At 50.7% G+C, this 24,873-nt stretch overlaps 3 protein-coding genes across 5 annotated transcripts; 2 read left to right on the top strand and 1 right to left on the bottom strand.

The window, feature by feature from the left end:
* The first annotated feature begins 554 nt into the window (after nt 1-554).
* Nucleotides 555-1,130, top strand: LOC111070531 (acyl-CoA-binding protein homolog). The gene is made up of 2 exons (XM_022361139.2): nt 555-617; nt 749-1,130. Exons 1-2 carry the CDS (start codon nt 603-605, stop codon nt 995-997), a joined length of 264 nt encoding a protein of 87 aa, XP_022216831.1. The 5' UTR covers nt 555-602; the 3' UTR covers nt 998-1,130.
* A 1,617-nt stretch (nt 1,131-2,747) lies between these two features.
* On the top strand, nt 2,748-11,649 carry LOC111070462 (protein melted). The gene is made up of 9 exons (XM_022361010.2): nt 2,748-3,550; nt 7,291-7,509; nt 7,582-7,833; nt 7,902-9,521; nt 9,580-9,817; nt 9,964-10,115; nt 10,179-10,307; nt 10,374-10,655; nt 10,747-11,649. Exons 2-9 carry the CDS (start codon nt 7,405-7,407, stop codon nt 11,002-11,004), a joined length of 3,036 nt encoding a protein of 1,011 aa, XP_022216702.2. The 5' UTR covers nt 2,748-3,550; nt 7,291-7,404; the 3' UTR covers nt 11,005-11,649.
* Nucleotides 11,326-24,260, bottom strand: LOC111070461. Of its 3 annotated transcripts, none has more exons than XM_022361004.2 (7): nt 23,732-24,260; nt 14,292-16,297; nt 13,591-14,222; nt 13,303-13,503; nt 13,058-13,229; nt 12,343-12,567; nt 11,326-12,264 (listed from the first exon to the last, which is right to left on the bottom strand). In XM_022361004.2, the coding sequence occupies exons 2-7, from the start codon at nt 16,278-16,280 to the stop codon at nt 12,019-12,021; spliced, it is 3,465 nt and encodes a 1,154-aa protein (XP_022216696.2). In that variant the 5' UTR covers nt 16,281-16,297; nt 23,732-24,260; the 3' UTR covers nt 11,326-12,018. The 3 variants fall into 3 exon arrangements, with proteins under 3 accessions (XP_022216696.2, XP_022216697.2, XP_022216699.2); XM_022361005.2 differs by having other exon boundaries at nt 12,358-12,567; XM_022361007.2 differs by lacking the exons at nt 11,326-12,264; nt 12,343-12,567 and adding an exon at nt 12,590-12,675.
* Between the last annotated feature and the right edge of the window lie 613 nt (nt 24,261-24,873).

Genomic DNA, 24,873 nt, shown 5'->3' with positions numbered 1-24,873 from the left:
ACTGTGTTTAGTTCTGTAACGGCCGAGACATACAAGTAAGTCGAGTCAAGTGATAGTGCCTGGTGGCCTGCTGCCTGGCTATATGTTACCTATCAGTTTATGCAGGAAATCTTTAGTGCCTACGCGTGACAAATATCGAACTCATTTAGATAGTAAGAATTGTGCGAATTCATGGTGATACATATGTACAAAGGAGTATGTATGTATGTATGTACGACACGTACTGTGGCCCACGCCCGCCTCCATATTTGGATACATTTGGCTTGACTGGACTCAAAACGGCGGCTAACGGTTGCTTGGTCCATAATTCATAATTCTCGGCCTGGAGATATGCGTGTCTTCTGCTTGTTGCTGCCTCCACATCCGCAGCATAAATACTGGTGAAAGTTGAAGGCCTAGCTACTGCTTGCCATTAGCAGTGTTCTTCGCCTGATGAGATCGCCCGATGCGTGCCAAAGTTCATAAAACATTTGGCCCCAAACGGGTTTAGCGATCAATGATAAGGCAGGCAGCCTCTACAATGCAATCCCATCGCAAACAGCAACTAATTATATTCTCAAAAACTTCCACACTTCTTGCAGATAAAATCTACATACACCAGAATGTCCCTCACCGAGGTAAGTACACACTTCCTTTCGCTTTAGTTTCACTGTACTGTACAGCAGAAACGGCGTGTCAGATAAGCCATGGGCTTATCACCTTCCCGATTGACTGCTAATCTATATGCTACTCCTGCTTTTGCTTACAGCAATTCAACGCCGCCGCAGAGAAGGTTAAGAATCTGACCAAGCGCCCCAGCGATGACGAGTTCCTGCAGCTGTACGCCCTCTTCAAGCAGGCGTCCGTTGGCGACAACAGCACCAGCAAGCCGGGTCTCCTCGACCTGAAGGGCAAGGCCAAGTGGGAGGCCTGGAACAAGCAGAAGGGCAAGTCCACCGAGGCTGCCCAGCAGGAGTATGTCGCCCTTGTGGAGGGTCTGGTGGCCAAGTATGCCTAGAGAGTCCGAGTGCCAACATCCCCGAGGACCCATCACCACCACTGATCTTAACCAGAGAGAGACTTTAACCCCATGCGATAGCTATGTTATTTACTTGTAGAATGCAAAATAAACGTTGTATGTAAATTTTGTACCTCTCTGGCTTTTCCGCCCCTGTAGTTCCACTGCCGTGCTATGTCCGCCCCTGTAGTTCCACTGCCGTGGCATTGCATTCCCAAGCCGGGTTTGACCTTGCTTCCCTGTTTGCGGAGCAAACAAAGGGCTGTGCTGCACCTTGTACCGGCTGAAAAAGCTTTTTGTTAGCTGATGGAAACTATTGATGGATCAACGAGTATGTTTGCCGAAACGCACGGGTTTCAATGTCGACCGGAAGAAGGGCGAAGCTGTATATATCTGCCGGTTAAATATTGTTGTGGAGATGACCTTTGGCCACCCATCACCCATTTGTTTCAAGGCAGAACAAATTGAAGCGCATAGTTAAAAGTGTTGTTATTCCAAAAATTATATAAAACAAAGTTCGACTTTCAGTCGATTTCGGTTGCAACATTTTAAGTGCATCGTCCGCAACATCCAAGCCGGCGACATTAGCAGTCGCACAGTGGGCCGCTTCACAAAAATAATGCAAAAACTGCTGGCGGAAAATGGCATCGGACAGAGAATTATTTTAATTATAATTACTTGATTATTACTATATTCAGAAATGTGGAATTTCTGAACAGAAAACTATGTATTTATTACTTATATGTTTGACTTTTCATAGGACTTTCTGTTTGTCACATTTTTTATTTTGAAGTGTACCCAAAACTACGTTACCCACCGCTCTATAGTTATTCGAATTAACGACATAGTATATCTTATTTCTTAAGGAACACAAACAAATCTCAGTGCTGTCTGGCAACATGAGGCCAAGCGCTCGGGCCGCCGCCGCGCAACAGGTGAAGCCGAAGCAGAACAGAATCGAATCCAAGCAACATTTACACCAACAACAAGGCTCGCTTTTTTGTTTATGAATGAAAGGCCAAAAGCAAAACGGCGATAAACTTGTGTGGGCAAAAAGAAAAATAAGCAAACTGCGTAGGATCGACGATATGATACCCTTTATATATACATATATATGAAAATGTGCTTCGCTTCAATTAAGTCAAAATAACGCATGTCTGGGATGCGAATATAATAAGGTACACTATAATTATTTATAATTTTTTAACAAGATTTATATACATATATATGTACATAAGCCCATATATATATAGCCATGCTGCTGAATTATTCACACGTATTTATCATATGAATTTATCATATTGTTCATGAGGAATTATCCTAAAAAATTATCTCCCATAGTCTTCCCATAGAACCAATATGCCACACACTCTACCCACGGAAGTAAGGGTATCATCGCTTCAGGAGACGATAAAGGTGGCCAGAAACTGTGAGAGAGAGAGAGTGCGCTGAGAGCGGGCGATCATGATATAATAACATTAGGTACGGGCATTCCGCTCTCTGTAGTTCCACTGCCGTGCTATGTCCGCCCCTGTAGTTCCACTGCCGTGCGACTGAGTGATGTGTGGGACCCCCTGCCAGCAGCAAATTATGTGCTTCAGAAAGAGAGCGAGCTCGCTGAGTGAGCCCTACCCTACCATGCATAGGTACACCATGGGCGATCGTGCAAAACAAACAAGAGAGAGGCGGCCAAAAGAGCAGATATATGGCCAGATCGGAGCGATCGGAGCCAAGTCAGACAATTGGGCTGCTGAGGCCTCGCCATTCCCGGTTCAACGTTTGGGCCTAAACGCCGTTTGTTTGGCCAACGCGCACCGCCGAGCTGTCTTTCGTTCGTTCGCTCGCTCGCTCGTTCGCTGTCGTCGTCGCGTCGGTGGGTCTGGTCTATACCTCGGCTTGCCTCGCCTCGCCCCGCTCGCTGCTCGCTTTCTTTGTACGTGTGCGCCTGTGTGTTCGCCTGTGTGCGCGTGTGTGTGTGTGTTAACAAAATGTGATTAGCAAAAAATACAAAGAAATCAAATCAGGCATAGTGGAACGCAGGGCATTGTGGCTAAAACAACGGCAGCGTTGGCGCACTCACACATCAGGAGTTCCAGTGCCAGTGCCAGTGCCAGTTCCAATAAAGAACAAATAATTCAAGATATACGCCAACAAAATATACGAAAATTTGCATAAAAAGCAATGCGCTGGCGCTGCAACAAAGCAAGGCCCTAAAAAAAATAAGTAACACTAACGACAATACCCAGTTTTTTTCTGCTTTATCGGCAACACCAGCAGCAGCAGCAGCAACAGCAGCAACAGCAGCAGTAACAATTAAATTAATATTGAACTACACCCAAAGCGAGAGCGGCTGTGCGGCTGACTTGGCCAACAGCAACAGCAACATTTTCTACCTTTTCAACCAGCCACAAAGAGAGCAGAGCAAAGCGAGAAAGAAAGAGAGAGAGACGGAGAGAGAGAGAGAGAAGGAGAAGGAGAGCTACTTCGACCAGTTCCAGCAGTTTGTTGCACCACTGATATGGCCAGCTGTCTGCCAGCCTCAGATGCAATTCGGTAAGTTTCGGCCATTTACCGTTTGTTTGAGGCTGTGAACGGATCCAAAATTCAAAATCCAAAATTCAAAGCTCAAATTGAAATTCAGTTTCATCGTGGACACAATTCAGACAGCCAGGTAGCCCAGGTAGCTCCTCCAACCGTGCCCCAAAGCCTTCATTCAAATCTGCCAAAAAAAATACTCATACATATATATACATATGTATGTACATACATATGTATGTGTGTTTGAGTATGGATGGGAATATATGTATGTATGAGAATATATTCCCCCATGTTATTCGTGTGTTCCTGTTGTTGTGCTAATTCGTAGCGATTTCTTATTTTGCGGCACTTTTCATTAATAAGTTTCACGCGCCGCTCATTTTTCAACCATGCCCCCATCCCCCCCTATCACCCATCCCCGTGTCCCCATCGCTATCCCCTATGTATGTATATACCCTATCCGCCTAACCGAACCCATTCTCTGGTTCTCGGATTACCGTGTTGATGTTGTCTTTACTTTTCGCAGCCCCGCTCCTAAGCAATCGAGAGAGAGGGGCCAGACGAATAAAATATATTTTTTTTTCTTTTTTTTTTTTTTTTGTATGTTTGTCTTTAGTTCAGGGGAGATACTAGAAAGAGAAGTTGTAAATCCACAGGTGATAAAAAAAAAACGCAAATATTAGCCCAGTTCCCAGTGCCCAGTGCTATCCTACTGCTTCAGATATTGTCTAAATTGCATTATCTTCTGTGATTCGGTAATTGTTTGTATCAACTCAACGATAGCTGCTTTAAACACAATCATTACTGGATTACCCCTAAGCGAACGGATACCAGGGAGCTGCTGGAACAAGAACCATTTAATCCCCAATATCGCATACTCAACATACAACCAGAAACCAATCATCCATTGATGACATCTGCAACCCAGATTTCAGCATCCAGACAAATATATTATCGTACCAATCCAGCCAGAAATGACGATGACGGGGACGCTGACTGTCTGCGCGCATGCGTAGGGTGGCCCGTTGGTGCTCGGTGGACGAAAAAAAGGCAATATCGAAAACGGGTTTCCAGACACAACAGCGGCCACTAATACTCGTACTAGTTGGGTGCTTTGCGGCCAGCTCTATGACTGCCATCCGCCAAATAACCCGCCCAGCCTCCCCTACCCCCCTTGAGGCAGACTTTGACTGGTAATTGCAGTCGCGCCAGTCGCCAGATCTCTGGGCAGTCGGTTGCCCGTTGCAGGCGATCGAGAGACACTTGACGCTCCTCTGGTCGACTCTATTCTAGCAACTGTCCGCTGGCCAGGTATTTCAGAGCAGCGACTGTGACAAAAGAATGCACAAACAAGAACAAAACACTGGCAATGCACTGCACGCAATGCGACTCGGAAAAGCTGAATGCCAGCGTGGTATCGGAATACGTATACGACCGGTGTGACGGTTATGTGAGACTTCGGGCGGGCAGGGAGGTGGCTTCGCAGAAAACCCATACAAGGAGAGTAAGGCCTGAGGGGCCTTGCCACCTGGTTGGCCCGAGGAGCCCTGGCTCACGGATACTGTTACGCATTCTCTGTCTTCTGTCCCCCGATCTTTCAGTCTTTAGATCTGCCGATCTGCCGATCGGAATGGAAATTAAGTCATTCGCACACACACAACTGTTAATTAAAAGGCTTAAAAGTTGTTACCATTTTGCTGTAGCCAGACGGACAGGTATTGACCCCTGCCATTTGGGGGGCAATGCAAATAAGATCGAGCCAGCGAATTATGGAACCTCCAATCGAGTCTTGTGTTGGCTTTTTGGCACAGCCTTTGTTTCCACTCGTGTCTCCAAAATCTTTGAGCTACGAGTCTAAGTCTGTGTCTGCGTCTGCGCCCCTCCACACAGCCCCCACCGCACTCTTGGCTGTTGGCTGTTGGCTTTTGGTTCGTGGTCTGTGATCGTGGTCGTGGTCCGTGCTTCGTGTGTATTAACCTGCCGCACCGGTTTCGGTTTATGTTTTAGCCAACGCCATCATCCATCCCATCCATTACTTACGAGTATACCTCGTACACTCGTGCATACATACATACATACATACATATATACATACATATGCGCACACATATACATACATACATACATGCATACGTACATATGTGTGTTTCTATTTCTCTTTTAATTTTCTCTCGGGGCGCTCAGAGTTGCTGCTGCTTGCTGCTGCTGCTGCTTGCTGCGACTTGTTGCTGCTTCTTTATTTATTTTTTAACCAGTTTTTGTGTGTTGTTGTTGGTGCTGCAACCTGAGCGCGAATGAGCCATAAATAACAACAACAACAACCACAAGCCAAAGGAAAACCAAAACGAAACCCAAAGAGCTACGTCTCTGGCTCTGTCTCTGTCTCCTTACCCTGTCTCAGTGCCAGTGCCAGTCCCTGTCCCTGGTCCCTGTCTCTGTCTCTTTCTCTGTCGCTGTCCCGGTTTCCAGGAAGCAAATGTCTGTCCCAGGCCCGAACCAAACTCAAACTCAAACCCAAGACAAGAAAAGACCGTCTGCAATTCGCGTGCAGCGCTGCCTGACGGACGACTGGCCTGGCCTGGCCTGGCATGGCATGGCATGGCATGGCATCGCCTGGCCTCTCTATGGATTATGCAACTTTTGGTTTTTATTTGAAAATTTAATAACTTAGGCGTTGGCGTTGGCGTTGACGTTGGCATCGCTTCCTTGATGGCGCGACTGCGACTGCAGTGCCAGACAAGAAATGACTTTTTCTCGCTGTCAGCTCTTCGGCTGCGGCGCCCACTCATTTGGCCACCAAGCAAATTCCCCAGTGATCCGTTAAGTCGGGGCTAATCCCTCAACGGAATTTGGCGCATCTAATCAAAATCCGTATCCGAGCTACAGCTTGGGCTAAGCCACATTCCCAGGCCCAGGCCTAAGGCCCAAAGACGTCACTGGCCAACTGCTTGTGCTGCTATCAGAGCAAACAACTGAGCCAAGTGCAAGTGTGGACAAACACAGCGTTAGAGGGAAACCCCACGGAACAGAACAGAACACAACACAAACACAACACAACAGAACAGAACAGAGCAGAACAGAACGGAAATATTTGAGTAAAACGAATTCCATTCAGTTCGTGGAATCACTCGTACGAGTCCCGTGCAGTGCAGTGCAGTGCAGTGGCAGAAAGTGCAGACTCAGTGCAGATTTACTCGCAACAAAACAACAGAACCCTCGCATTGAATTGGATATGTGATTGCTGTCCGAAAGATATACCCATTATTGAGTGCTTTAAAGATAGGATCATATCATGCTGCTGTCGCACCCCTTCCACACGAAACAGAAGCTATGCAAGGGCATCTGTCTAAATCCAGCTAATACCTCAGCTAAGACCAGACAATGCAGCAAGTACGTCTATATTTATACAACTATTTTATGTGGTACCTACGCCAGAATAGAAACACAAAACAGAAATGTTCTGGATATATTTGGGCAGTCCCGGCAGGGGCTTAGGGGGGCCGCTATACTTGGACTAGTTCGCGCATTTCGCGCGAGTGCCGACCGATAAGATAAAAAACGTTGCTGCCCGTAGGCGCCTGAACTTTGGCAATGGGCCAGCCAGGCAGCCAGCGCTAGTCAGCCAGCCAGCGCCAGTCAGCCGGTCCGGTCCGCCATAGAGAGACAGTGACAGTGAAAAAAAGAAATGCAGCGCGACTAAAATAAACAAGAGCCAAGTCCCAGTCACTAACTGGAGTTCGTTTCACTTTCAGCAGCTGCCACAGATGAGGCACCGCTGGCCAAGAGGGCCACTGACTGACCAGCAGCCATTTCCATTCCCGGAAGCCACCTGCCCCAGCTGAGCTGCAGCGCACCGAACCCCGCACGAGATGCACGACCTCTTCACGAAAGTGCTCGCCAAGCGCGACTTGTCCCGGGCCGGGGATCTCTTCTCCGTGCCCGATGCGGACATTGTGGACGACATAACGGAGGTGGTAGGTCCATCTGCAGACACGCATCTACTGTGAACCCTGAACCCTGATCCCTGACCTTGCACTCGCTTTCAGCTATCGGAGATCAGCCCGATCATCTCGCATGCGGACTACGTGAAGAACAACAACGACCAGAGCGTCGTGGAGATCTGTGTGACGCGGGTGCTGTCCTGCATCCGGGAGACGCGCAGTGCGGAGCGCTACTGTGCCGCCCTGGTCGAACTGCTGAAGACCTGCCTGCTGTGGAACCTGCAGCCCTCCAGCGCCACAAAGGAGGAGCCGCCGCATGCCAAGATCGCCGCTGACATTATCTCAAGCATATTTCTAGTGAGTGGCGCGCAGAACATCCCTTTGATCACATAAGACTAATCCACTCCCATCGAACCCCCAAACAGAACTACGATAAGAAAGAACTGATGAAAATTGCGCTGCCCATTGCCGTGCAGTTCCTGCCGAAGGGCAACAAGGAGCTGTCGCGCAACCTGGCCAGCTACCTGTCGCTGGCGGCCATCGACCACGCCATTCTGCTGAGTCCGCACACGGAGTCCGTGATGGAGTCCATACTCTCCGGCAACTACGGACTGCTGCGCGTCCTCTCGCAGGTGTACGAGGTCTCGCCCGAGGCGGTGACACCGCACGCGCCGCTGCTCATGCCCCTGCTGCCCCAGTGCGATCCGCAGGAGCGCATGGCCGTCTTCCAGCTCTACCTGCTGATCGTGCAAAAGTCGCCCGAGGTGCTGGAGCAGTGCGTGCCACAGCTGTGCGGCTTCCTGCTCGACAGCGACACCTCCAGCATCACCATGCCGATCCTGCTCAAGCTCTCGCAGCACGCCCCCCACCTGCTCGTCGACCACTTTGAGCAGCTTCGTCTGGCGGCCAAGACGAACCCCGGCACGGTGACGCTGTGTGCCCAGATCCTCACCAACGCGGGCATCGGCAGCAAGGAGACCGCCCAGCAGGCGCTCGACTTTGTGCTGGAGCACCTGCCCACCCAGGCGCTGCTGCAGCAGGAGGCCACGCGGCTGTGCTCGGCCTATCCGGTGCTCTTCACGGACAAGGTGCTGGCCTGCGTGCGGCAGAAGAACGCGGCACTCAGCTCCCAGCAGGATGTGGGCAGTGCATCCGCCAACAAGACCTCCGGCGGCGTCACCATTGTCAGCCTGAACAGCACCAGCAACAGCACCAGCACCAGCTCCAGCCCAAGTCCCCCGCTGAAGCCAGGAGCTCCCGCTGCCGCACCGATCATCCAACAGACGGCCACCACCACCGGCAGCAGCAGCAGCAGCAGCACCGTCAATGCCACGCCCAGTGCGGCTCCAATCTGTGCGCCCATCGCCACATCGACGCCAACGCCCACTCCGCAGCACGCGGGCTACACGCGACGCGTGAAACTGGGCGACTCGCGGAGCACGGGCCGCCTGCATCCCGCCAGCAACACCCACAGGAGCGTGACGCGGCTGAACGTGGCCAGCGGCTCCGTCGGGGGCCTCCACAAGAGCATGACGCGGCTGAGCAACTCGCAGATAAGCCAACAGCCCGGCGGCAGCTCAAACGGGAACGTTGTGGTGCAGTCGGGCGCCACGCCCAAGACACCGGCGACGTTCAGCAACCCACCGGTGACGCCTGTGCCGCCGCTGAGCAACAACGTGGTCATCACTGGCCACAACAAGCACGGGATTCCCGTGACCTCCGGCGGGGTGACTGTCACCACGTCGCCATCGAAGGTGCGGCCCCATTCGCAGGGGCCCTCGACGCTGCTCAACTCCAGCACGGTGCTGATGAAGTACAGCACGGATGCGCTGAATCAGTCGGTGGGCTCGATCTCCATACCTCCAGCCTCGGCGGCAGCAGCAGCAGCAGCAGCGGCAGCGGCTGCATCTGCATCTGCGGCCCCTTCACAGCAGCCGCAGAATGCGGTGTCCGTGCACCATGCCTCGCCAGCACTGCCCACCGCATCCTCCGGCAACGGCAACGGCAATGCAAAGTCGGTGATGAAGCTACCCGTAAACGGGAATGTAAGTGCAAAGCATGCAGCAGATAATTGACAGCTAATGATTGACTGACATTTTGCAGAGCGAAGTGATTGTCTCGGGTCCCACCACCAATGTGGCGCCGCGCCGCAGCGACAACACCAGCCGGACCCTCCTCAATGCCAACAGTGTGATGGACCAGAGGATGAGCACCTTCGAGCCGTACCAGATAATGCGCGATCCCGTCCAGCAGTTCTGCGAGAAGAACTTCAATTCGATCAAGTCGTACATGGACGAGGTCTCGCAGCATCTGCCACCACCCACGCGCTGCAGCATCGAGGGTAAGGCTTGTGCTACAATCTGTGACTTCCTCTCTCGATCTCTGACCATCTTTACACACCACCACACCCACACACACACACCCACACACACACAAACACATGCAAACACACACAAACACATCACACAGTTTCCAATGAATTTGCAGAGCGACGAACGAAGAAGGTGGCCAAGCTGCATTTCGCTTGCCAGATACGCGGTCCCCACTGCCTCTACTCGAAGACATGCTTCACGATGCGCACCCGCAACCCCAAGACCTGGATACACATGATGTTCCTGGACTTTCAAGTGCGGCACTTTGTAAGTGGCCCAAAAAACACCCAACAATCCGCAGATCTAATCACGCCATTGCACCCATTGCAGGTGAAGGAGAAGTGCGTGCTGAGCACACGCGAGTCCGGCATCAGCAATCTCAAGAACATCTGGCAGATACTCAAGTGCGAGAACAGAAGCTTCACGGAGCTGGTCACCAGCCAATTTCCGCAGGTCAAAGTGGGTCCCAGAACACAGCTGCGGCGGAGATTCGCTTATAAATGATAATCCTTGACGTAATTGCAGGACCGCGAGATACTTGTGAATGAGCTGCGGCACTCGGGATTTTTGGATGTGTTCGAGGTATCCATCACCGACAAATCCAATCCGAATTGCAACGAACTGGAGTACCAGTGGGGCTGCTTCCTGTGCAATCATCCGGACAAGGCGGTGGGCTTCCTCAACGGCAGCAACCAGCCCATGATTGAGGGCCAGCTGAAGGAGAAGAAGGGCAAGTGGCGGCTCTTCAGGCGCTGGCGGACGCGCTACTTCACGCTGTCCGGCGCCCATCTCTCATGCAAGGGATCGGTAAGTGCATCGCCAATGCAATCCCCACAAGAACGGATCGTAATTCCGTTTGAATTTCTTTTCTATTTCGATTCGGTTCGGTTCGATTCAGAGCGGTGGAGAGAGCATCGATGTGAACCAGATCCGATCGGTAAAGGTGTCGCGAGGGGCACGCAATATACCGAAGGCGTTCGAGATCTTCACCGCCGACCAGACACTAATACTCAAGCCCAAGGACGGCAAGAATGCCGAGGAGTGGGTGCAGTGCCTCAGCATTGTGGTGGCGCATTCGCAGGCTCGCGACAACCCCACGGCAAAGACGAACAGCCTGCCGGCCCGCAGCATGGGCAGCAGCAAGCCCTCCTTCTAGGATGCTAAGATGAGGAGCACACCACATTGTGAGATTATTTGTAAATGTAAAGACAGAGCAACCCACAACACACACAAAAGACAGGGGAAGACAACGGCGACCAGAGGACAGCTGTATTCCCCCCACCCCTCCACGCACTAAATACACCATATATACAATATATATTACTCTATATATATATATATATATACACAGCATACATGCATACATATATGATGTACTTATTATCCATAGACTTATCTAGCAAGTACTTACCATTTTTCAAGGGATTTCAAAAATTTTGCGAAATTGTTTTTTCATTCATAGTTGATTTTTATTTTATACATACATACATACATGCATACATACATACATATGTATGCATGTATTTAGTTTATGCTTATTTATTGTACGTGTATTAAACAAACAGCTTGCTTTCAAAGTCGTATCGAGGGAGTTTCACCTGCTCTACGCCACTCTATGCTAAAGCAGAAATATCTACATAAAATCAGAGCTAAGACTTATGGCCATAATGGCAGGGAGTTTGTTTTGGATATCTACTGCATTGCCCAGTGGAAAATGGACACGGATGGAGAGTTCACCAGGAATCTTTGCTATCGGATAAAACGAAGTTGATAAAACATCTTTTCACGCATCACGTTGCTGGCAATACAAACGACATGAGCTCATCAGGGTATCTGCTTTTTACTTGTTAGAATTGAAAATTGGGAACAAGGTTTAATGCATTCCTTGCTGGCATGCCCATAATACTTTCAATGGGACGCCTGTACTGGAAACAGCAACGGATTCCATCAGCAAAAACCGCTACATATGGCACTGCTGCAGGCAGCTTGTACAACAATATTTGTTACCTTAAAAGAGTTCCACCATTGGAGGGGGCTAAAACGTTTAGAACTACATTTTTGCTTGGAGTTTGGTGATGGACGCAAACATTTGTGACTATCTACGTACAATATGTAATGTAATATTAAACAACTGGCAATAGCTATAGAATTAACAACAATTTGACACGATTCAAGGCAACTGCGACGATGAGGCCACATCCACATTGGCATTGGGATCAGGTTCGCCGCTTAGATCCAGCAGATGCGTCCAGTTGGCGTTGCGCCTGACGATCTCCATGTCCTGCCGCAACTGCTGCAGCGGCGTGTGCAGCTCCAGCGGCAGGCCATCCTCAAGCACTCGCGACACATGCTCCAGTTGGTTGGCGTAGATCCTCAGCCGCTCCACATTGTTGTTGTCCTGCGGCAAATTCGATAACTGTCGAATGGCAGAGAAAAATGTTTGTTGAATAGATCTGGAATGGGAATTATATATGTGGGGTTGAATGACTCTCACCTGGCTGCCACATACCGTTTGCAGATACCTGCTGAGGCGTGGATCTTGCAGCTGACCACCAGCGTGCCACATCTTGAGCAGATTGAGGATACCCGCCACATCGCCCTGCTCGGTCTCTTGGCTGGTTGGCGAGAGCAGCCGCATGGGCGGAAACTCTGTGGTGGGCGACAGCTTCTTGTAGCTGCTGCAGAGCGTGCTCAGCGTGCAGATGTCTTCGTTGAGGCGCTGGCCGGTTGAGGGATTAGCGTTTGCAATTAGTTTGATTAGTTCTGGACTCTGGGTCACTGGGTTTCATTTTAAACGAAAGAGTGCGCTTTTGAGCTTGACTTGTGACTGCCATCGATGTCGTGTGGTGTGTGGTTGATGGCGAGATGATTGAGTGATGATGGGAAACAAGGTTAAAACAAATTATATACGAAGTAGATCTCAACTCGAAGCCAAAGCGAAAGCCAAAGCCGAACACAAGAGATAAATAAGCCAAGTGATTTATTTCGAATTAAGACTACAACTAAAACTAAATGATTCCAAATAAAGTAAAGTAAAGTAAGGTAAAGTAAAATAAGATCGCGGTCGAGAGATTGTTTTGTAACATACTATGAAAATATATACGCGTATATATCTGGCGATGAACGAAAAACGATATATATATAGAAATGTCTTCGAAGGATGCGCAACACAAAAAAAGGATCCATTCAAACAAGATCTAGAATCTTACGTCGATCTCGTTGCGATGGCGCTGCATCTCGGCCTTGGCTCCGCTCAGGTCGCTCCCCTTGATCATCAGCTCCTGTGTGGCATCCATGAGTTCGTCCTGCAGCTTCAGATTAACGTCCTCCAAGTCTTTTAGTTTCTCCAGCATGTCCTCCTTATGCTGTTGTAGTTTGTTCCTGCAACAACAACAACACAGATCCCACATCAGTCAAGCCCAAGTCCCAGCAAAACACAATCTCCACCACTCACTTGTCCACAATCAGTTGCTGGATGCAATTGTCGTTGTCCAGCTGAACAAGTCGCAGGACTTTGAGCAACTTGGTGACCAGCGTGTCCACCTCGATCACCTGATCCACCACTGCCTGGGCCGTGCTGTACTCCATCAGGGACGGCAGCTCTGCGAGCGAGTCGTGGCAGCTCAGCTCCTCCGTGTTGCACTGATCGCGAGGACTGCAAATAAACCAAACAAAATCAAACCCATGCAAGCAATTAAAGCTTGTTATAGTGAGACGCAGTGTGATAGCGACGACTGCTTACTTCATGGGAAGTGCACTGATCTTGTGCATGTGCAGCTCCATTTGCTGGCGATTGGTGATGGCCTGCGACAGCTGCTGCAGCGAGTCGTCGCCTCCATTCTGCTGACTGATCAGCTCTGTGGGCAGCTCGATCTGGGATATCATGCCCGTGCAGGAGGAGACCATGTTGTGGGAGTGGGAGTCCGGATGGACCACATCCTCCAGCACATTGTCCATCATTAGCAGGCAGGGTTCCGTCTCCGAGTCCAGCATTTCCGTAGAGTCGGAATCTTCGCCAGGCTGCTCGTGGCCCGTGGTTGCTGTTGCTGTTCCCGAACCGTTTTGAGTGGAACCTCCACCTCCCCCTCCCCCTCCTCCTGCTGCTGCTGCTCCTGATCCTGATGCTGTTCCTCCATTGCGCTTTCCCGCCTGACGCAGCGAGAGACGCTTGCCAGAGTGTGTGGTGGCCTGGCGAATGGCACCGATGACGGCGGCTATGAAGGATTGATTGCGCTGCGGCGACAGTGAGCCATCGCTGGCTAGGACGAGGGTGTGGATGGCCTCTCCAGCGGTGGCCGGACAAAGCGGAAGATCCAGTCCGTTGGGCCGGATGCCATTGTGGACCTGTTCGGACTCAGCCTGGAAGCGGATGTCCTGCGAAGAGTTTCCAAATGGAGATGGTTAGAACTGGCATAGGAACGGTCAGGTTTGTGGTCGACTTACCTCCAAATCCTGCTCGGATATGCTGTAGGAGTAGACCAGCTGCTCCACGAGCCCGTCCAGGCGGGAGTGCAGGCCGGAGAGGGCTGTGGAGGCGCCTGCCACCGATGCATTCTGCTGGTGGATCAACTCCCGCGACTTGGTCTCCAGGGCCGCGTACTTGGTCTGCAGCAGGCGGTTCTCCTGGCGCCGCTGCTCGTTAAGCCGGACCAGATGCCGGCACTCGTCGCGCAGCACTTTGGCCTCCTCCTCGCGATTCGCCAGCTGGGCCCGGGCCGCCTGGTGATCCGCCTCGAGCTCACGCAGCGCGTCGCACTGGGCGGCTTTCTCGTGCTGCAAGAAGTCCTGCAGCTCGCTGGACTCCAGCTCGATGGCCGCCTTCTCCTGGAGCAGCAGCTGCTGCGTGGCTAGGGAGCGGCGCATCTCCAGCTGGAGGCTGCGGCACATCGCCCGCAGCTGGCCAATCTCCTGCTGGCGCTCGAACAGCTCGTGCCCGCTCATCTGGATCTGTGACTCCAGCATCAGGAGGCTGTCGTGGCCGCCGCCGCCGCCGCCATCGTTGCTGTCCTCGGAAGTGGGCGTCCCAGCGCTGGCGCTGACCACGCGGGCCAGCTCCAGCATTCCCATGACCCGCTCCGTGTTCAGGTGCAGCTCCTGCTGCATGGCCAGCTTCTCCTCCCGCTCCCGCTGCAGCTTGCCGCTCAGCTGGCGCACCTCCTGGCGCAGCTGCTCCAACTCAAAGTCGCGCTGGTCTGGCTCCGCCTGGCTGCTCTGATCCCGCTGCTCCACTGCGTCCAGGGCTCGCGTCTGCAGCAGCCCCCCGCCCAGCACCTGCTCCAGATCCTCGCTGGTAAGCGCCGTCTGCACAGCCGTCTCGTGGTAGATCTTCGTCCTGCCCTGCACCGCCTGCAGGGGACGCCGCAGCGAGTTCACTTTGGCGGTAGCCGGCGCCAGGCTCCGTCTGCTCGTGGGCACCACCATCACCGAAGACGTCATCCTGGCGTCCACCGCGGCGGCGGCGGCTCGACTGATCGAGTTGCTCCTGGAGAGCCGTCCGCCCGTCAAGTCCTCCACGGACTGCTGCTTGCGACGCCGCGGCAGAGTGCCCCCCGGCGCCGGACTGCCCCTCATCCGACTGACATTCACTTCCGGGGTCACAGACATTCCGCGACGTGCTCCGCCGGCCCCCCGGTTGGCTGGCCAGCGACCGTCGTCGGAGGGCGTGCCCGGCGTTCGTGCCCGACTGAGGGACGGGGTTCGCTGTACCTGGGCGAGCCGCTGCACGGACTGGGCCCGATTGAGGGCGCTGGGCAGCGTGTCGGGTTTCTGGGGGCGAGCCAGCCGCGTGGATGTGGGTGTGGCCGTGGGCGTGGTCGGCACCCGAAAGGACGAGGACGAGAGCCGTGCCTTTTCCCGGCTGCCGGCTGTAGGTGTGCCCGGGGACGGAGGCGCCGCACTGTTCCTGGGCAAGCTCACGGCCCGCTTCAGATTGGCCACTCTGCCGCGCAGCTGCTCCAGTGGCTGTGCCCGCGGGGTGGCGGCGCTCTCTGCGTTCTGTTCCGGCTCGAACATGGCCACTTTCTTTTTGACGGCACTGTTGCTGGTGTTGGTGCGGCGACTTGGGGGCGACTCCTTCTCGCTGCCGGTCTCGCTGGGCGCCAGCTCCACTGCGGCGGTGGAGACGACCTTCAGTTCGCAGCTGTCGTAGATATCCTCGAGGCCATTGCTGCTGTTGTAGCCACCGCTGGTGCTGCTGAGGCCTCGCTGCAGCGTCACCCGTGAGAGGCAGCAGCTGCTGGCCACGTCCAGGCCGCTGTCACTGCCGTCGCAGTTGCTGGTCACTGTGATGCCCTCGCTGAGCTCCAGACAGGCCAGTCCATCCACCAGTTGCTGCTCCTCGAGAGCCGACAGAAGATGCTGTTGCAGTGGCAGTTGCAGTTGCTGCTGCTGTTCCTCCGGTTGCGCAGCCATGTCGAAGAGAGTGGCAGACATGGTCGTTCGCTCGCCCACTGTGGTGGAGAGAAGGAGAAGAAGGAGTGAGAGGATGAGTATGTGTGTGAGTGTGATTCGTGATTCGTGAGTGATTCACTTGGGGCGACCCACATTTCGTTTGCGTATTTTTGGGATGCTGGCATTTCGGTCGCATCCCGCTCCCATTTCCCCCCCCTTGCAGTGCGAAATACAAACAAGTTGCATGCCACCGACCTTTTCCCCGAATGCAAAAATAGGTACTCAAATAGTATTCATCCCGTGCCGAGCCACAGATTCGGCCACAATTCAACTTATTTATTCGGTCAAGTTGCACGCTTGCACGCAACATGGATCCGTTTTGCTCGGGCAGATGGCAAGGACGACGGACAGGGCGCAACTGCTCTGTGGCCGGGAAAGTGGATGTGGATGTGGCCCCCAAGGCTGTGATTGACTCGAACTAGTTCACATGCAAGAGACATGACCCGACACGACACCGCAACACCTGTCCGAACACCCAACAGAACTGGGACACCGCAGCGCCTGGGCTGTGTCTGTGTCTGAGTCTGAGTCTGGGGGCATAAATAAGTTATGAGGAGTCTCATTGTCTCTCATCGCCAAAACACTCGTACACTGAGAGCAAAACATGCGAGAAAGAACCGAGAGAACTTACAACTCTACAAAGATTTAATATAAATCCAATTGGAAATATTACTTATTCCTAATATTCTTTCTTAGTGTCATTTGAAACGAAAGGCAATCTATTCAACAAGTCAACATTTTTCATAACAATCCACTATGGTCAAAAATTGTATAATATATAACATAATTAATAAATTTTTTTGTAACTCTAAAATTCTAAAAAATTATAAGCTCAAAAATGTAAATACTGACTGAGTGCGGGTATAAGTAGAGTCAAGTCCCGAAAAGCGACTCACATGTTCCTTCTCTTTTAAATTTAATTTTGAAACTAAAATTTTGTATTTTCAAGTTTATTTATTTAAGATAGCGAAAGGATTTTTTGTGCCATGGAAAATCAATGAATGTTCCCAAATTTGCTGCGTTGTACACAGTTTGTTCCCGATTTGGTGTTTAAGAATATATTATTGATTTGATTGGTGAATTCTCTCAGTGTCGTTTGTCAACGCATCTCTGTGGCACTTTGGGCACATTGACCCAACTGTTTTGGTTGTGCCACAGCCGAGACACTCTCGTGGCCTGGCCATTATTGCGGAACTTTCCAAATTCGCAACCAATTTCGTATGCCACATTGTTGTCCCAGAGATTCGCCTGGGAGTTGGCGCTCTAACGCATCCATCGTACGAGTACGAGTATTTTTCATATGAGATTGCCATCTTTCATCACAAGGAACCAGGAATTCAGCTTCGTCTTTGGAAGAGTATCAAATATTCACCCCCTTTGAATGGAGACTGGGAGACGCTTCTGCACGAGACACACTCGTCATTAGTGTCATGTTGTTATGCGATCTCCCAGAGACTTGCCCAAAATTTGGGAGATTTCATCATTTCATTTTTGTTGTTTTGGCAGAGAGATGGGCAGAGAGATGGCGAAGGGAGAATCAACTTCGTGAAGTTGCTCCAGTTTTCAGATAATTGCAAGTTCATTTGAAGCGAATCACTTTACACACATTGTGTGCGAATGAATGCTGGTAGAAGTGTGTGCCTCGCAGGCGAATAGTTATGGCAGAGTGCCAACCGGTTTGTTGGTCTTTTCCACCTTTTCCAGCCACAGAATTGAATCCTGAAAACGACCTTGTTTTACGATATGTTAAAGGCTGTCTTAGGCGGCACTGCGGCACTCGGGCCACGCTCGAGTGGACTTTAAAGAGACGTTAAGGAGCAGGCTCTAGGCCCGACCCCCGAACCCAACCCCAAGACACGACAGCGGTCCAATGAAGGCCACTTGAAGGCGCTGAGGCTGCCACAATGTGGAGGCGCTGAGAACGCGACGATGGGGAGTGCTTCTGAGTGGCTGCCGCGTGGAGGCCCCACTAGGGCCTGGAATGAAACGAAGCAGAGGCAAAGCCATAAGCAGACACATGTCTGCAGCCACAAAGATGCGAGTAGACACACAAAATGTATCTACTGGATACATACTATGTACATGTATTGAAAGCAGACAGCCGCAGACAGCGGGTAATATCCACAGAATCGATCCGAGCGGCCCTGGCAGTGAAAGATGCAAGTTTGCGAAGCTTGGGAGAAACTCGTTTCGTTTCGTTCCGCAACGCCTTATCGGAGTCGCCACTGTCACTTCTATGCCACAGCTAGAGCGAGGGGCGGGAACTGGCAACTGACTGGCAACTGCATACACAGGGAGAGAGAGAGAGAGAGATGTAATGTCGGATGTCGTCTGCGGATAGTTCAAGGCGCCCACACGCAGCGATGTACTGCCCGCCTGGAGAACAGACCCTCTGGAAACCCTTCAAGGGCCAGTCGTCACGGCACATTAACTCCAATCAATGGACGATGCTCTCAATTGCCAGTGGGCCCGGGACGGTTCCTGCTCCTCCGCATAGCACCTAATTCGATTAAAGCGCTTGATGGAGCAAAAATAGGGCTGCTCCGATCGTGGCAGTGTCGTGGCAATGGCAACTTAATTGCTGCTGCACTCAGCAAGCAAGCAACAATTGCAAAGACGAGTGCAAAACGCGCGTAGATGGGAAATGGCTTAGCGCTTGGCTCCACGCTAATTGCTGCCTTTGATGTCTTCTGCTGCCTCTGGACGAGTCAGTCAACAGCCGCACCGCCACAGTGGAGACACCTCCCTCCTGCCTGCCACACATTAGCATCTTTTCGAGACGAGGCAGGCTCTTCCGCTCTTTGGGAAAATCAAGATATACCTGATTTCGATCTACGATTAATCCTGAGCAAAGAGTTTTCTCTTTTATTGCCAGCTGAACACACAGGCAGGTAGCACCAACCTTTCTCCGTATCCCATTCATGGGCAACAGGATCACGAAAAGGTTTACCATACTATATATATATATATATATAGATATATATGTGTAAGTGTTCTTCTATAGGGAATTCCGCAAATTAACGGTCAAGCGGTTTTCTGGGAACTGCTTTCGCAATTTGTTCCTCAATTATGTGTTCCCATACACAGACACATCGCATCACAATTCCAACATGAATCTGCATATATGCAGTGCGTTTCATAAAAATCAGTGCATCATTCTTAAAAATTAATTCAAGAGAGCAGAGACAGGGAATGCTCTTAGGTTTGGGAAGAGTTTACTGCTCACATAGCTCGAGAAATATAACTGAAAATTGAATGTGTTTTTTGTTTGTTTTGTTTGATCAAGGCTGTATGCAGCCTCTAGCTTGCTGCCATTACGTGATTCGTATGTGCCGCTGGAAATACTGATAAGATATGAGAAATATCAATCAAATATACCGTAGAACATTGGACATAGCCCTGTTGGTTTTTGTCAGCTGGTACTGTTCCAACAATTTGTGGAATGAGCATGCGTCAATCGGCTGTCAAGCTTATGGTTGGGAAACGCACTGTAGACATACGGTGCACAGTGCACAACATATGGATGGTTGTTTATGCGATCCCCAGCTCCCTGGCAATCGGTTTATCTGTGTCATATGCTCACAGGGAAGTACATACGTTCACTTGCATACATCGCACGGTTTTGCTGTCTGTTGTGGCAGTTGCATTGGAAACAATTTATTTCCATATACAACGGGGTATTTATAGCAATTTATTTCAACTGTGGATGACAGGGGGGATTAGCAGTACCGTACCCCTTTTGGGGGGTAAGTACCCAAAGCCAGAACTCAATGGAACTAAATGTTTTGGATGGTTGATTGTGGCGACAACTCTCGTCAATTGATGTGCTATTGAACCGTATGTCGTGGGAGTCTTCCTCTGCCTCTGAACAGGTGGACAGACCCGTGGGCCCTGGTCACGCCCCTGGGCGTGCAGTGGTACACTCTACGCCCCGATATATTCCCGTTTGTTGTTTGTCAAAGCACTTCCTGTTCTGGCGACGATCCACGAAACTCCAATGAAGTGAAACATTTGTGCCGCGAATTACAATCGAGCTGCCGCCTGCCACTGGCTGGCCCGCATCTGCAGCCAAGCCCCCAGTCGTTGTCGCAGGGGCAGTGGGTGGGGAGGGAAGGGGAGCCCCCTCGCAGTCACGGCTATAATGTGTTGCAGTTGCAAGTTGCGCGCACAGTTTATGTCTGTGGGATTGGGGCAGGGAGTGGGTCTGCTACTGCGACTGCGACTGGGAGTGGGATTCTTGGGCGACTTGTTCACTTTTCGGAGGGGAATATTTGACTCTTCCGGGTTCTATGCCACATCTCTCTCTCTCTCCCTCACTCCCTTTTACTCCCTCTCGCTCTGTATGTTGGCCCTGCTTCAATGGTGTGCTGCTGCTGGTGTGTTGGTGTTTTCGTTTTGTGTATGTTGCACCTGCCGACTTATCGCGCATTATGCACACAGAACAGAACGGCAAAGAGAATTGTAAGCATGATTTTCTAATTTTTAGCCGATTCCGTTGCTGCCCCTCCTGTTCCCTCCGCCTTCGCAGTCTTTCTTCAATTTGTTTTTGGGGGCAGCAACTCCTCCGTTGCGTTGCTGCCGCATGTTTCGTGAATCGAAGAAGAACGGCCAGGCGGCCAAGGGGCGAGGGCGGGGCTGCGATGGCTGTCACGAGCGCGGCTTTTGGGGCATTGGGCATTGGGGATCGGCGGCACTGGGATTCGACTTGCTCTCTCTCTCTCTCTCTGGGCATTGGGCATGGCAATGCTTTTGCAACAGCAAAGAGCAGGAAGAAGCGGCCGACTGAATCGCTTTTGAAGTTGCCTCTGGATCGCTGGATCCATGGATTGTTGTTGATTTAACAGTTGATGTTTTTGTTGTTGTTTTCGTTGTTGTTGCTTTTGTGGATGATGCCGCAAGCTATAAACAATTTTTGGCGGCACGCAAAAGTTTCGTTTTGCATTTGAAACAAAGTCTTGAAGCAGGAGGAGATTAGGCAACAGCAGATGTAGTTTCAGGCCCAATAAAGGGGAAAATAAATTCGAAAAAATACATTAAAAAAATACATTTTCATATATCTATTTATGACCCGATATAATATTCTGAACTTATTCAAAATTGACTAATTTAACCAATTGAAAAAAAAACCAAGGCTGATATTTATCGGTGTATTTTTCTGCTATTTGTAATATCATTTATAGAAAACGCTCGAGCCATATAAATATATCATATGATCATTCCATTAACCACGATCGATCTGAAAGGGTTTAGTTTTTTGTGGCAGGCTTTTATCTTCAGACACGAAGAGAGATTATTTTAGTGATCGGCAGACTTTGTTTACTAAGAAAAGGCCCAGATATTTTTACTCTCATTCGTCAGAGTTCTGAATAGTTTTCTTCCTCCTAAACATGAAGCAATGCGAAGCCCCAGTGATGATTTTTTCAATTTGCTAAAAAAATAAACAGAGTCTGCGACAAATTTGATTTGTTTTTAGAGTTCTTAAGTTGACGCGGGCGTTGAATCGTTCATTGGCCTGGTCTAAAACCGAATCCAACCGAACTCGAATAGACCGGAATGAACCGGAATGAAATGGTGACTAGCATTTCTCCCTCCATCCATCCCTCCGTCCTCTCTCTTTCCGGAGCTCTTTTGGCTTAATCAACAACTCATTGCGTTGGCAATTACTCCGCCAACTACTGAAATTATTTGTCATATGGCAGAGAAAGTCTTTGTGCATCCGAGTCTGGGTCTGGGTTTTTCATGGCAGCCACTGGCTGCTCTTTAAGTGCTTGGGATATCAAGAAAATGGCTTTTTACGACATGCCATAATACACATATTTTTCATACCTGATAGATGCGATGCCCATGCCCCCCTGTAGTAAGTATATCTAGAGCCCAGCCCGACTCTGTTCGAATCTGGTCTCTGGCAAAAACAATGAGTGGTGTGGTGTGGTGTACTTCACGCTTGGCAGCGCTTTTTCAGCGGCATGCGCCACATGACACTCTCCATTATGGAGAGATTTGCGGCATGTGGTGGGGCGGGTCGGGCCACAGACAGTCTTGACCATTGACCAGAGACTCTGAGCACAGTTGTCGGGCATGACTGGAGGCAATCGTAAAGCCAGCCAATGCGAGAAACCCGACTGGCAGAAAGCGGCAACAATACTTCAAAGAGCAGCTGCTGCTGCTGCTACTGCTGCTACTTCAGCTAGAAGGAGGCAGCTGGAGACGCCACCAAGTCTCGCCTGAGGGCCTCGCTCATTGTCAACTTGTGTGTTGTCTCGAGAACTTTGGCAAGGTTCCAGGCCCCAGGCCCCAGGCCCAAGGCCCAGGGAGGTTCTATCCTTTCTCTTTGAAACGCAATGAGGGCCTGCCTTTTGTCCGACGTAAGCCGAGCCGCGGCTCATCTGCTCTGGTTTCAGAAAAGCTTTCAGATCAAATAAGCCCTAAAGCAGGGCGTTCAACTGACCTTGAATGTGGCACAAAAGAACCTCCCCAGACACACATATGTATGTATGTACATATACCATATATTATATACAGCAACATTTCGGCTGAAAGAACTGGCCGGACTGCTAAATTTCGCACATTTAAAACTTGTTTATCGCGAATTACGAGTATATATATTACGAGTCTGTACAATACTCGTACATATAGCGATTGGGCTGGCAGAAATCGGACATTTATAGGCCTGTTATCGGGCTCTGTGATAAGGGCGTGGTCTGAGGGAGTTCTTTGAAAATGCAGTCGCTAGATAACATTAAGTACTATTGTTGCTCTGGTGAAAATTGGAAAGTGGCTGATAGGCGGCCGTATGATAGGGGCATGTGTCACACATAAACCAAAAGGGGGGAAAGTGTAGCGACTCTCAGCTCAGCGGAAACTGCATTAATTGAAGCTTAATTAGCGGCTTCCTGGAGTCGCTACTCCGCCAACTCCATGGCTCCCCCCACTGATCCACTGCTCCACAGCGCCACAGCGCCAGAGCTCCGCAAAAGTGTCGCATTATGGAATAGCGGTTGCAACGTCCGCTCCCCATAATCATGACTATGCTAAACACTAACCGGCTCTTGGCCAAACCACTGATTGACTTGGCTGATTGACAATTGCACCTCTTCCTGATTGCCTTGTCGCTTCGAAATCGATTATCGACGATGTCATGCAAGTGCTTGCAACACGCATAATGAAGCGCGCGCGGGACGTGCCCAGGATACACAATACGGAAGCCCCGGGGGTCGGCTTGCCCTGACCTTTTAATGTCTGCTAAAAAGCAGAGCTACAATACCCAGCTTAAAACCACGACAAGGCGACGCCAGGCAACCACAGAGCAAGAGAGAGAGAGAAAGAGACACCTATGACCTGCCCCCCACCCAGAGGGAGCGCTTCCACTCCCACTCCAGCTTCATGGTATTCCATAACAACTTTCTACCCGCGAATATTTTGAGAGTACTCACCCACAGAGCAGCAGAAGCAGCGTCAGCGGCAGCGGCAGCGAAGCAGCAGCAGAGGGAGGCGAGGCGAGGCGAGTAGTGGGGAGACGGTATCAGCGCTCTTCCTCCAGAGGGGTGAGATGATGAAGATGATGGAAATGTCAGAGGGCCTCCCAGAGCATTCTCTTTCGATTCTATTGCCTCTGTCGCTCTCCTCTCTCGTGTGGCTGGCTCCGTTGGTGCAGAAATGGATGGCAATTTGCGGATTCGCGGACGGAATTTGCTCAAATTTTGTGCACTCACACACGCCTAGGCACGGGAATGATCGTTCCAGTCCACAACCACACACACACACACACACAACAAGCGCGCGGCAACAGCTGCAGCAGCTGGAAAGGACGGGAAGAAGGACGAGGTCGAGTTCCTGCTGCGGCTTCCTCCAGGGCCTATTGTTCTTTCGTTTCGTTTTACCTAACCAAATGGTTTATTTGTATAGAGTCCTCGCAGGACCCACACACACACACACACACCACACACTCACATTTACCGCAGCAACAGCAGCAGCAGTGTTTTAATGGAAAAATCGATTCAATCAATCTGCAGAACAACGGGTCTCTGTGGCATTTACAGGCGGAGGCTTTGGCATTAAGGAAAAGCCAGCCTTGTGTCGCTTTTATTGGGTCTGGGGCCTGGGGCCAGCCTCGCGTTTGCCATCCATAAGGCTTCACAGAAAACCGAAACCCGTTCACATTCAGGGGCCGCACGGCACAGTAAGACACACACAAGCGCGCGCAAAGAGCGAGTATTCAAACGGGAATCCAATGTACATATACAATATTTATAGTACGTGTATAAAAATAATATGAACAATAGTTGATCAATAACCTGCTGCAAGCGTTTTAGTCGACTTTGTTGCACACTTTAAGCGAATTTTCAATTAAATACCGCGCGCTCGCGCAGCAACACAACCGCTCAAGTCTCAGGTTGAAACAAATGGGTTTTATTCACGCGCGACAACGCTGTACGTACATGTTCAAATTAAAAAAAGTTTGTTTACAAGTGTGACCGCGGAGTTGTCGCTAAAATATACCCGTGTGACCCACAGAAATATACCTTGTCATTGTACAAAATATACCGTAAATATACTGAAGGACACGAAACGATTT

The sequence above is a fragment of the Drosophila obscura genome, unplaced genomic scaffold, assembly GCF_018151105.1.
Source record: "Drosophila obscura isolate BZ-5 IFL unplaced genomic scaffold, ASM1815110v1 contig_1, whole genome shotgun sequence".
In the NCBI taxonomy this organism is placed as follows: Eukaryota; Metazoa; Arthropoda; class Insecta; order Diptera; family Drosophilidae; genus Drosophila; species Drosophila obscura.
Note: the sequence above shows the minus strand (reverse complement) of the source record. Positions and strands in the feature narration are given on the sequence as shown.

Coding starts and splice junctions, on each gene's coding strand:
- LOC111070462 (XM_022361010.2), top strand. CDS start 7,405: ATGCACGACCTCTTCACGAAAGTGCTCGCCAAGCGCGACTTGTCCCGG. Junction 9,818..9,963: donor CACGCGCTGCAGCATCGAGG/GTAAGGCTTGTG, acceptor ATGAATTTGCAG/AGCGACGAACGAAGAAGGTG. Junction 10,656..10,746: donor ATCTCTCATGCAAGGGATCG/GTAAGTGCATCG, acceptor GGTTCGATTCAG/AGCGGTGGAGAGAGCATCGA.
- LOC111070461 (XM_022361004.2), bottom strand. CDS start 16,280: ATGTCTGCCACTCTCTTCGACATGGCTGCGCAACCGGAGGAACAGCAG. Junction 14,223..14,291: donor TATCCGAGCAGGATTTGGAG/GTAAGTCGACCA, acceptor AACTCTTCGCAG/GACATCCGCTTCCAGGCTGA. Junction 13,230..13,302: donor CAGCAACTGATTGTGGACAA/GTGAGTGGTGGA, acceptor TTGTTGTTGCAG/GAACAAACTACAACAGCATA.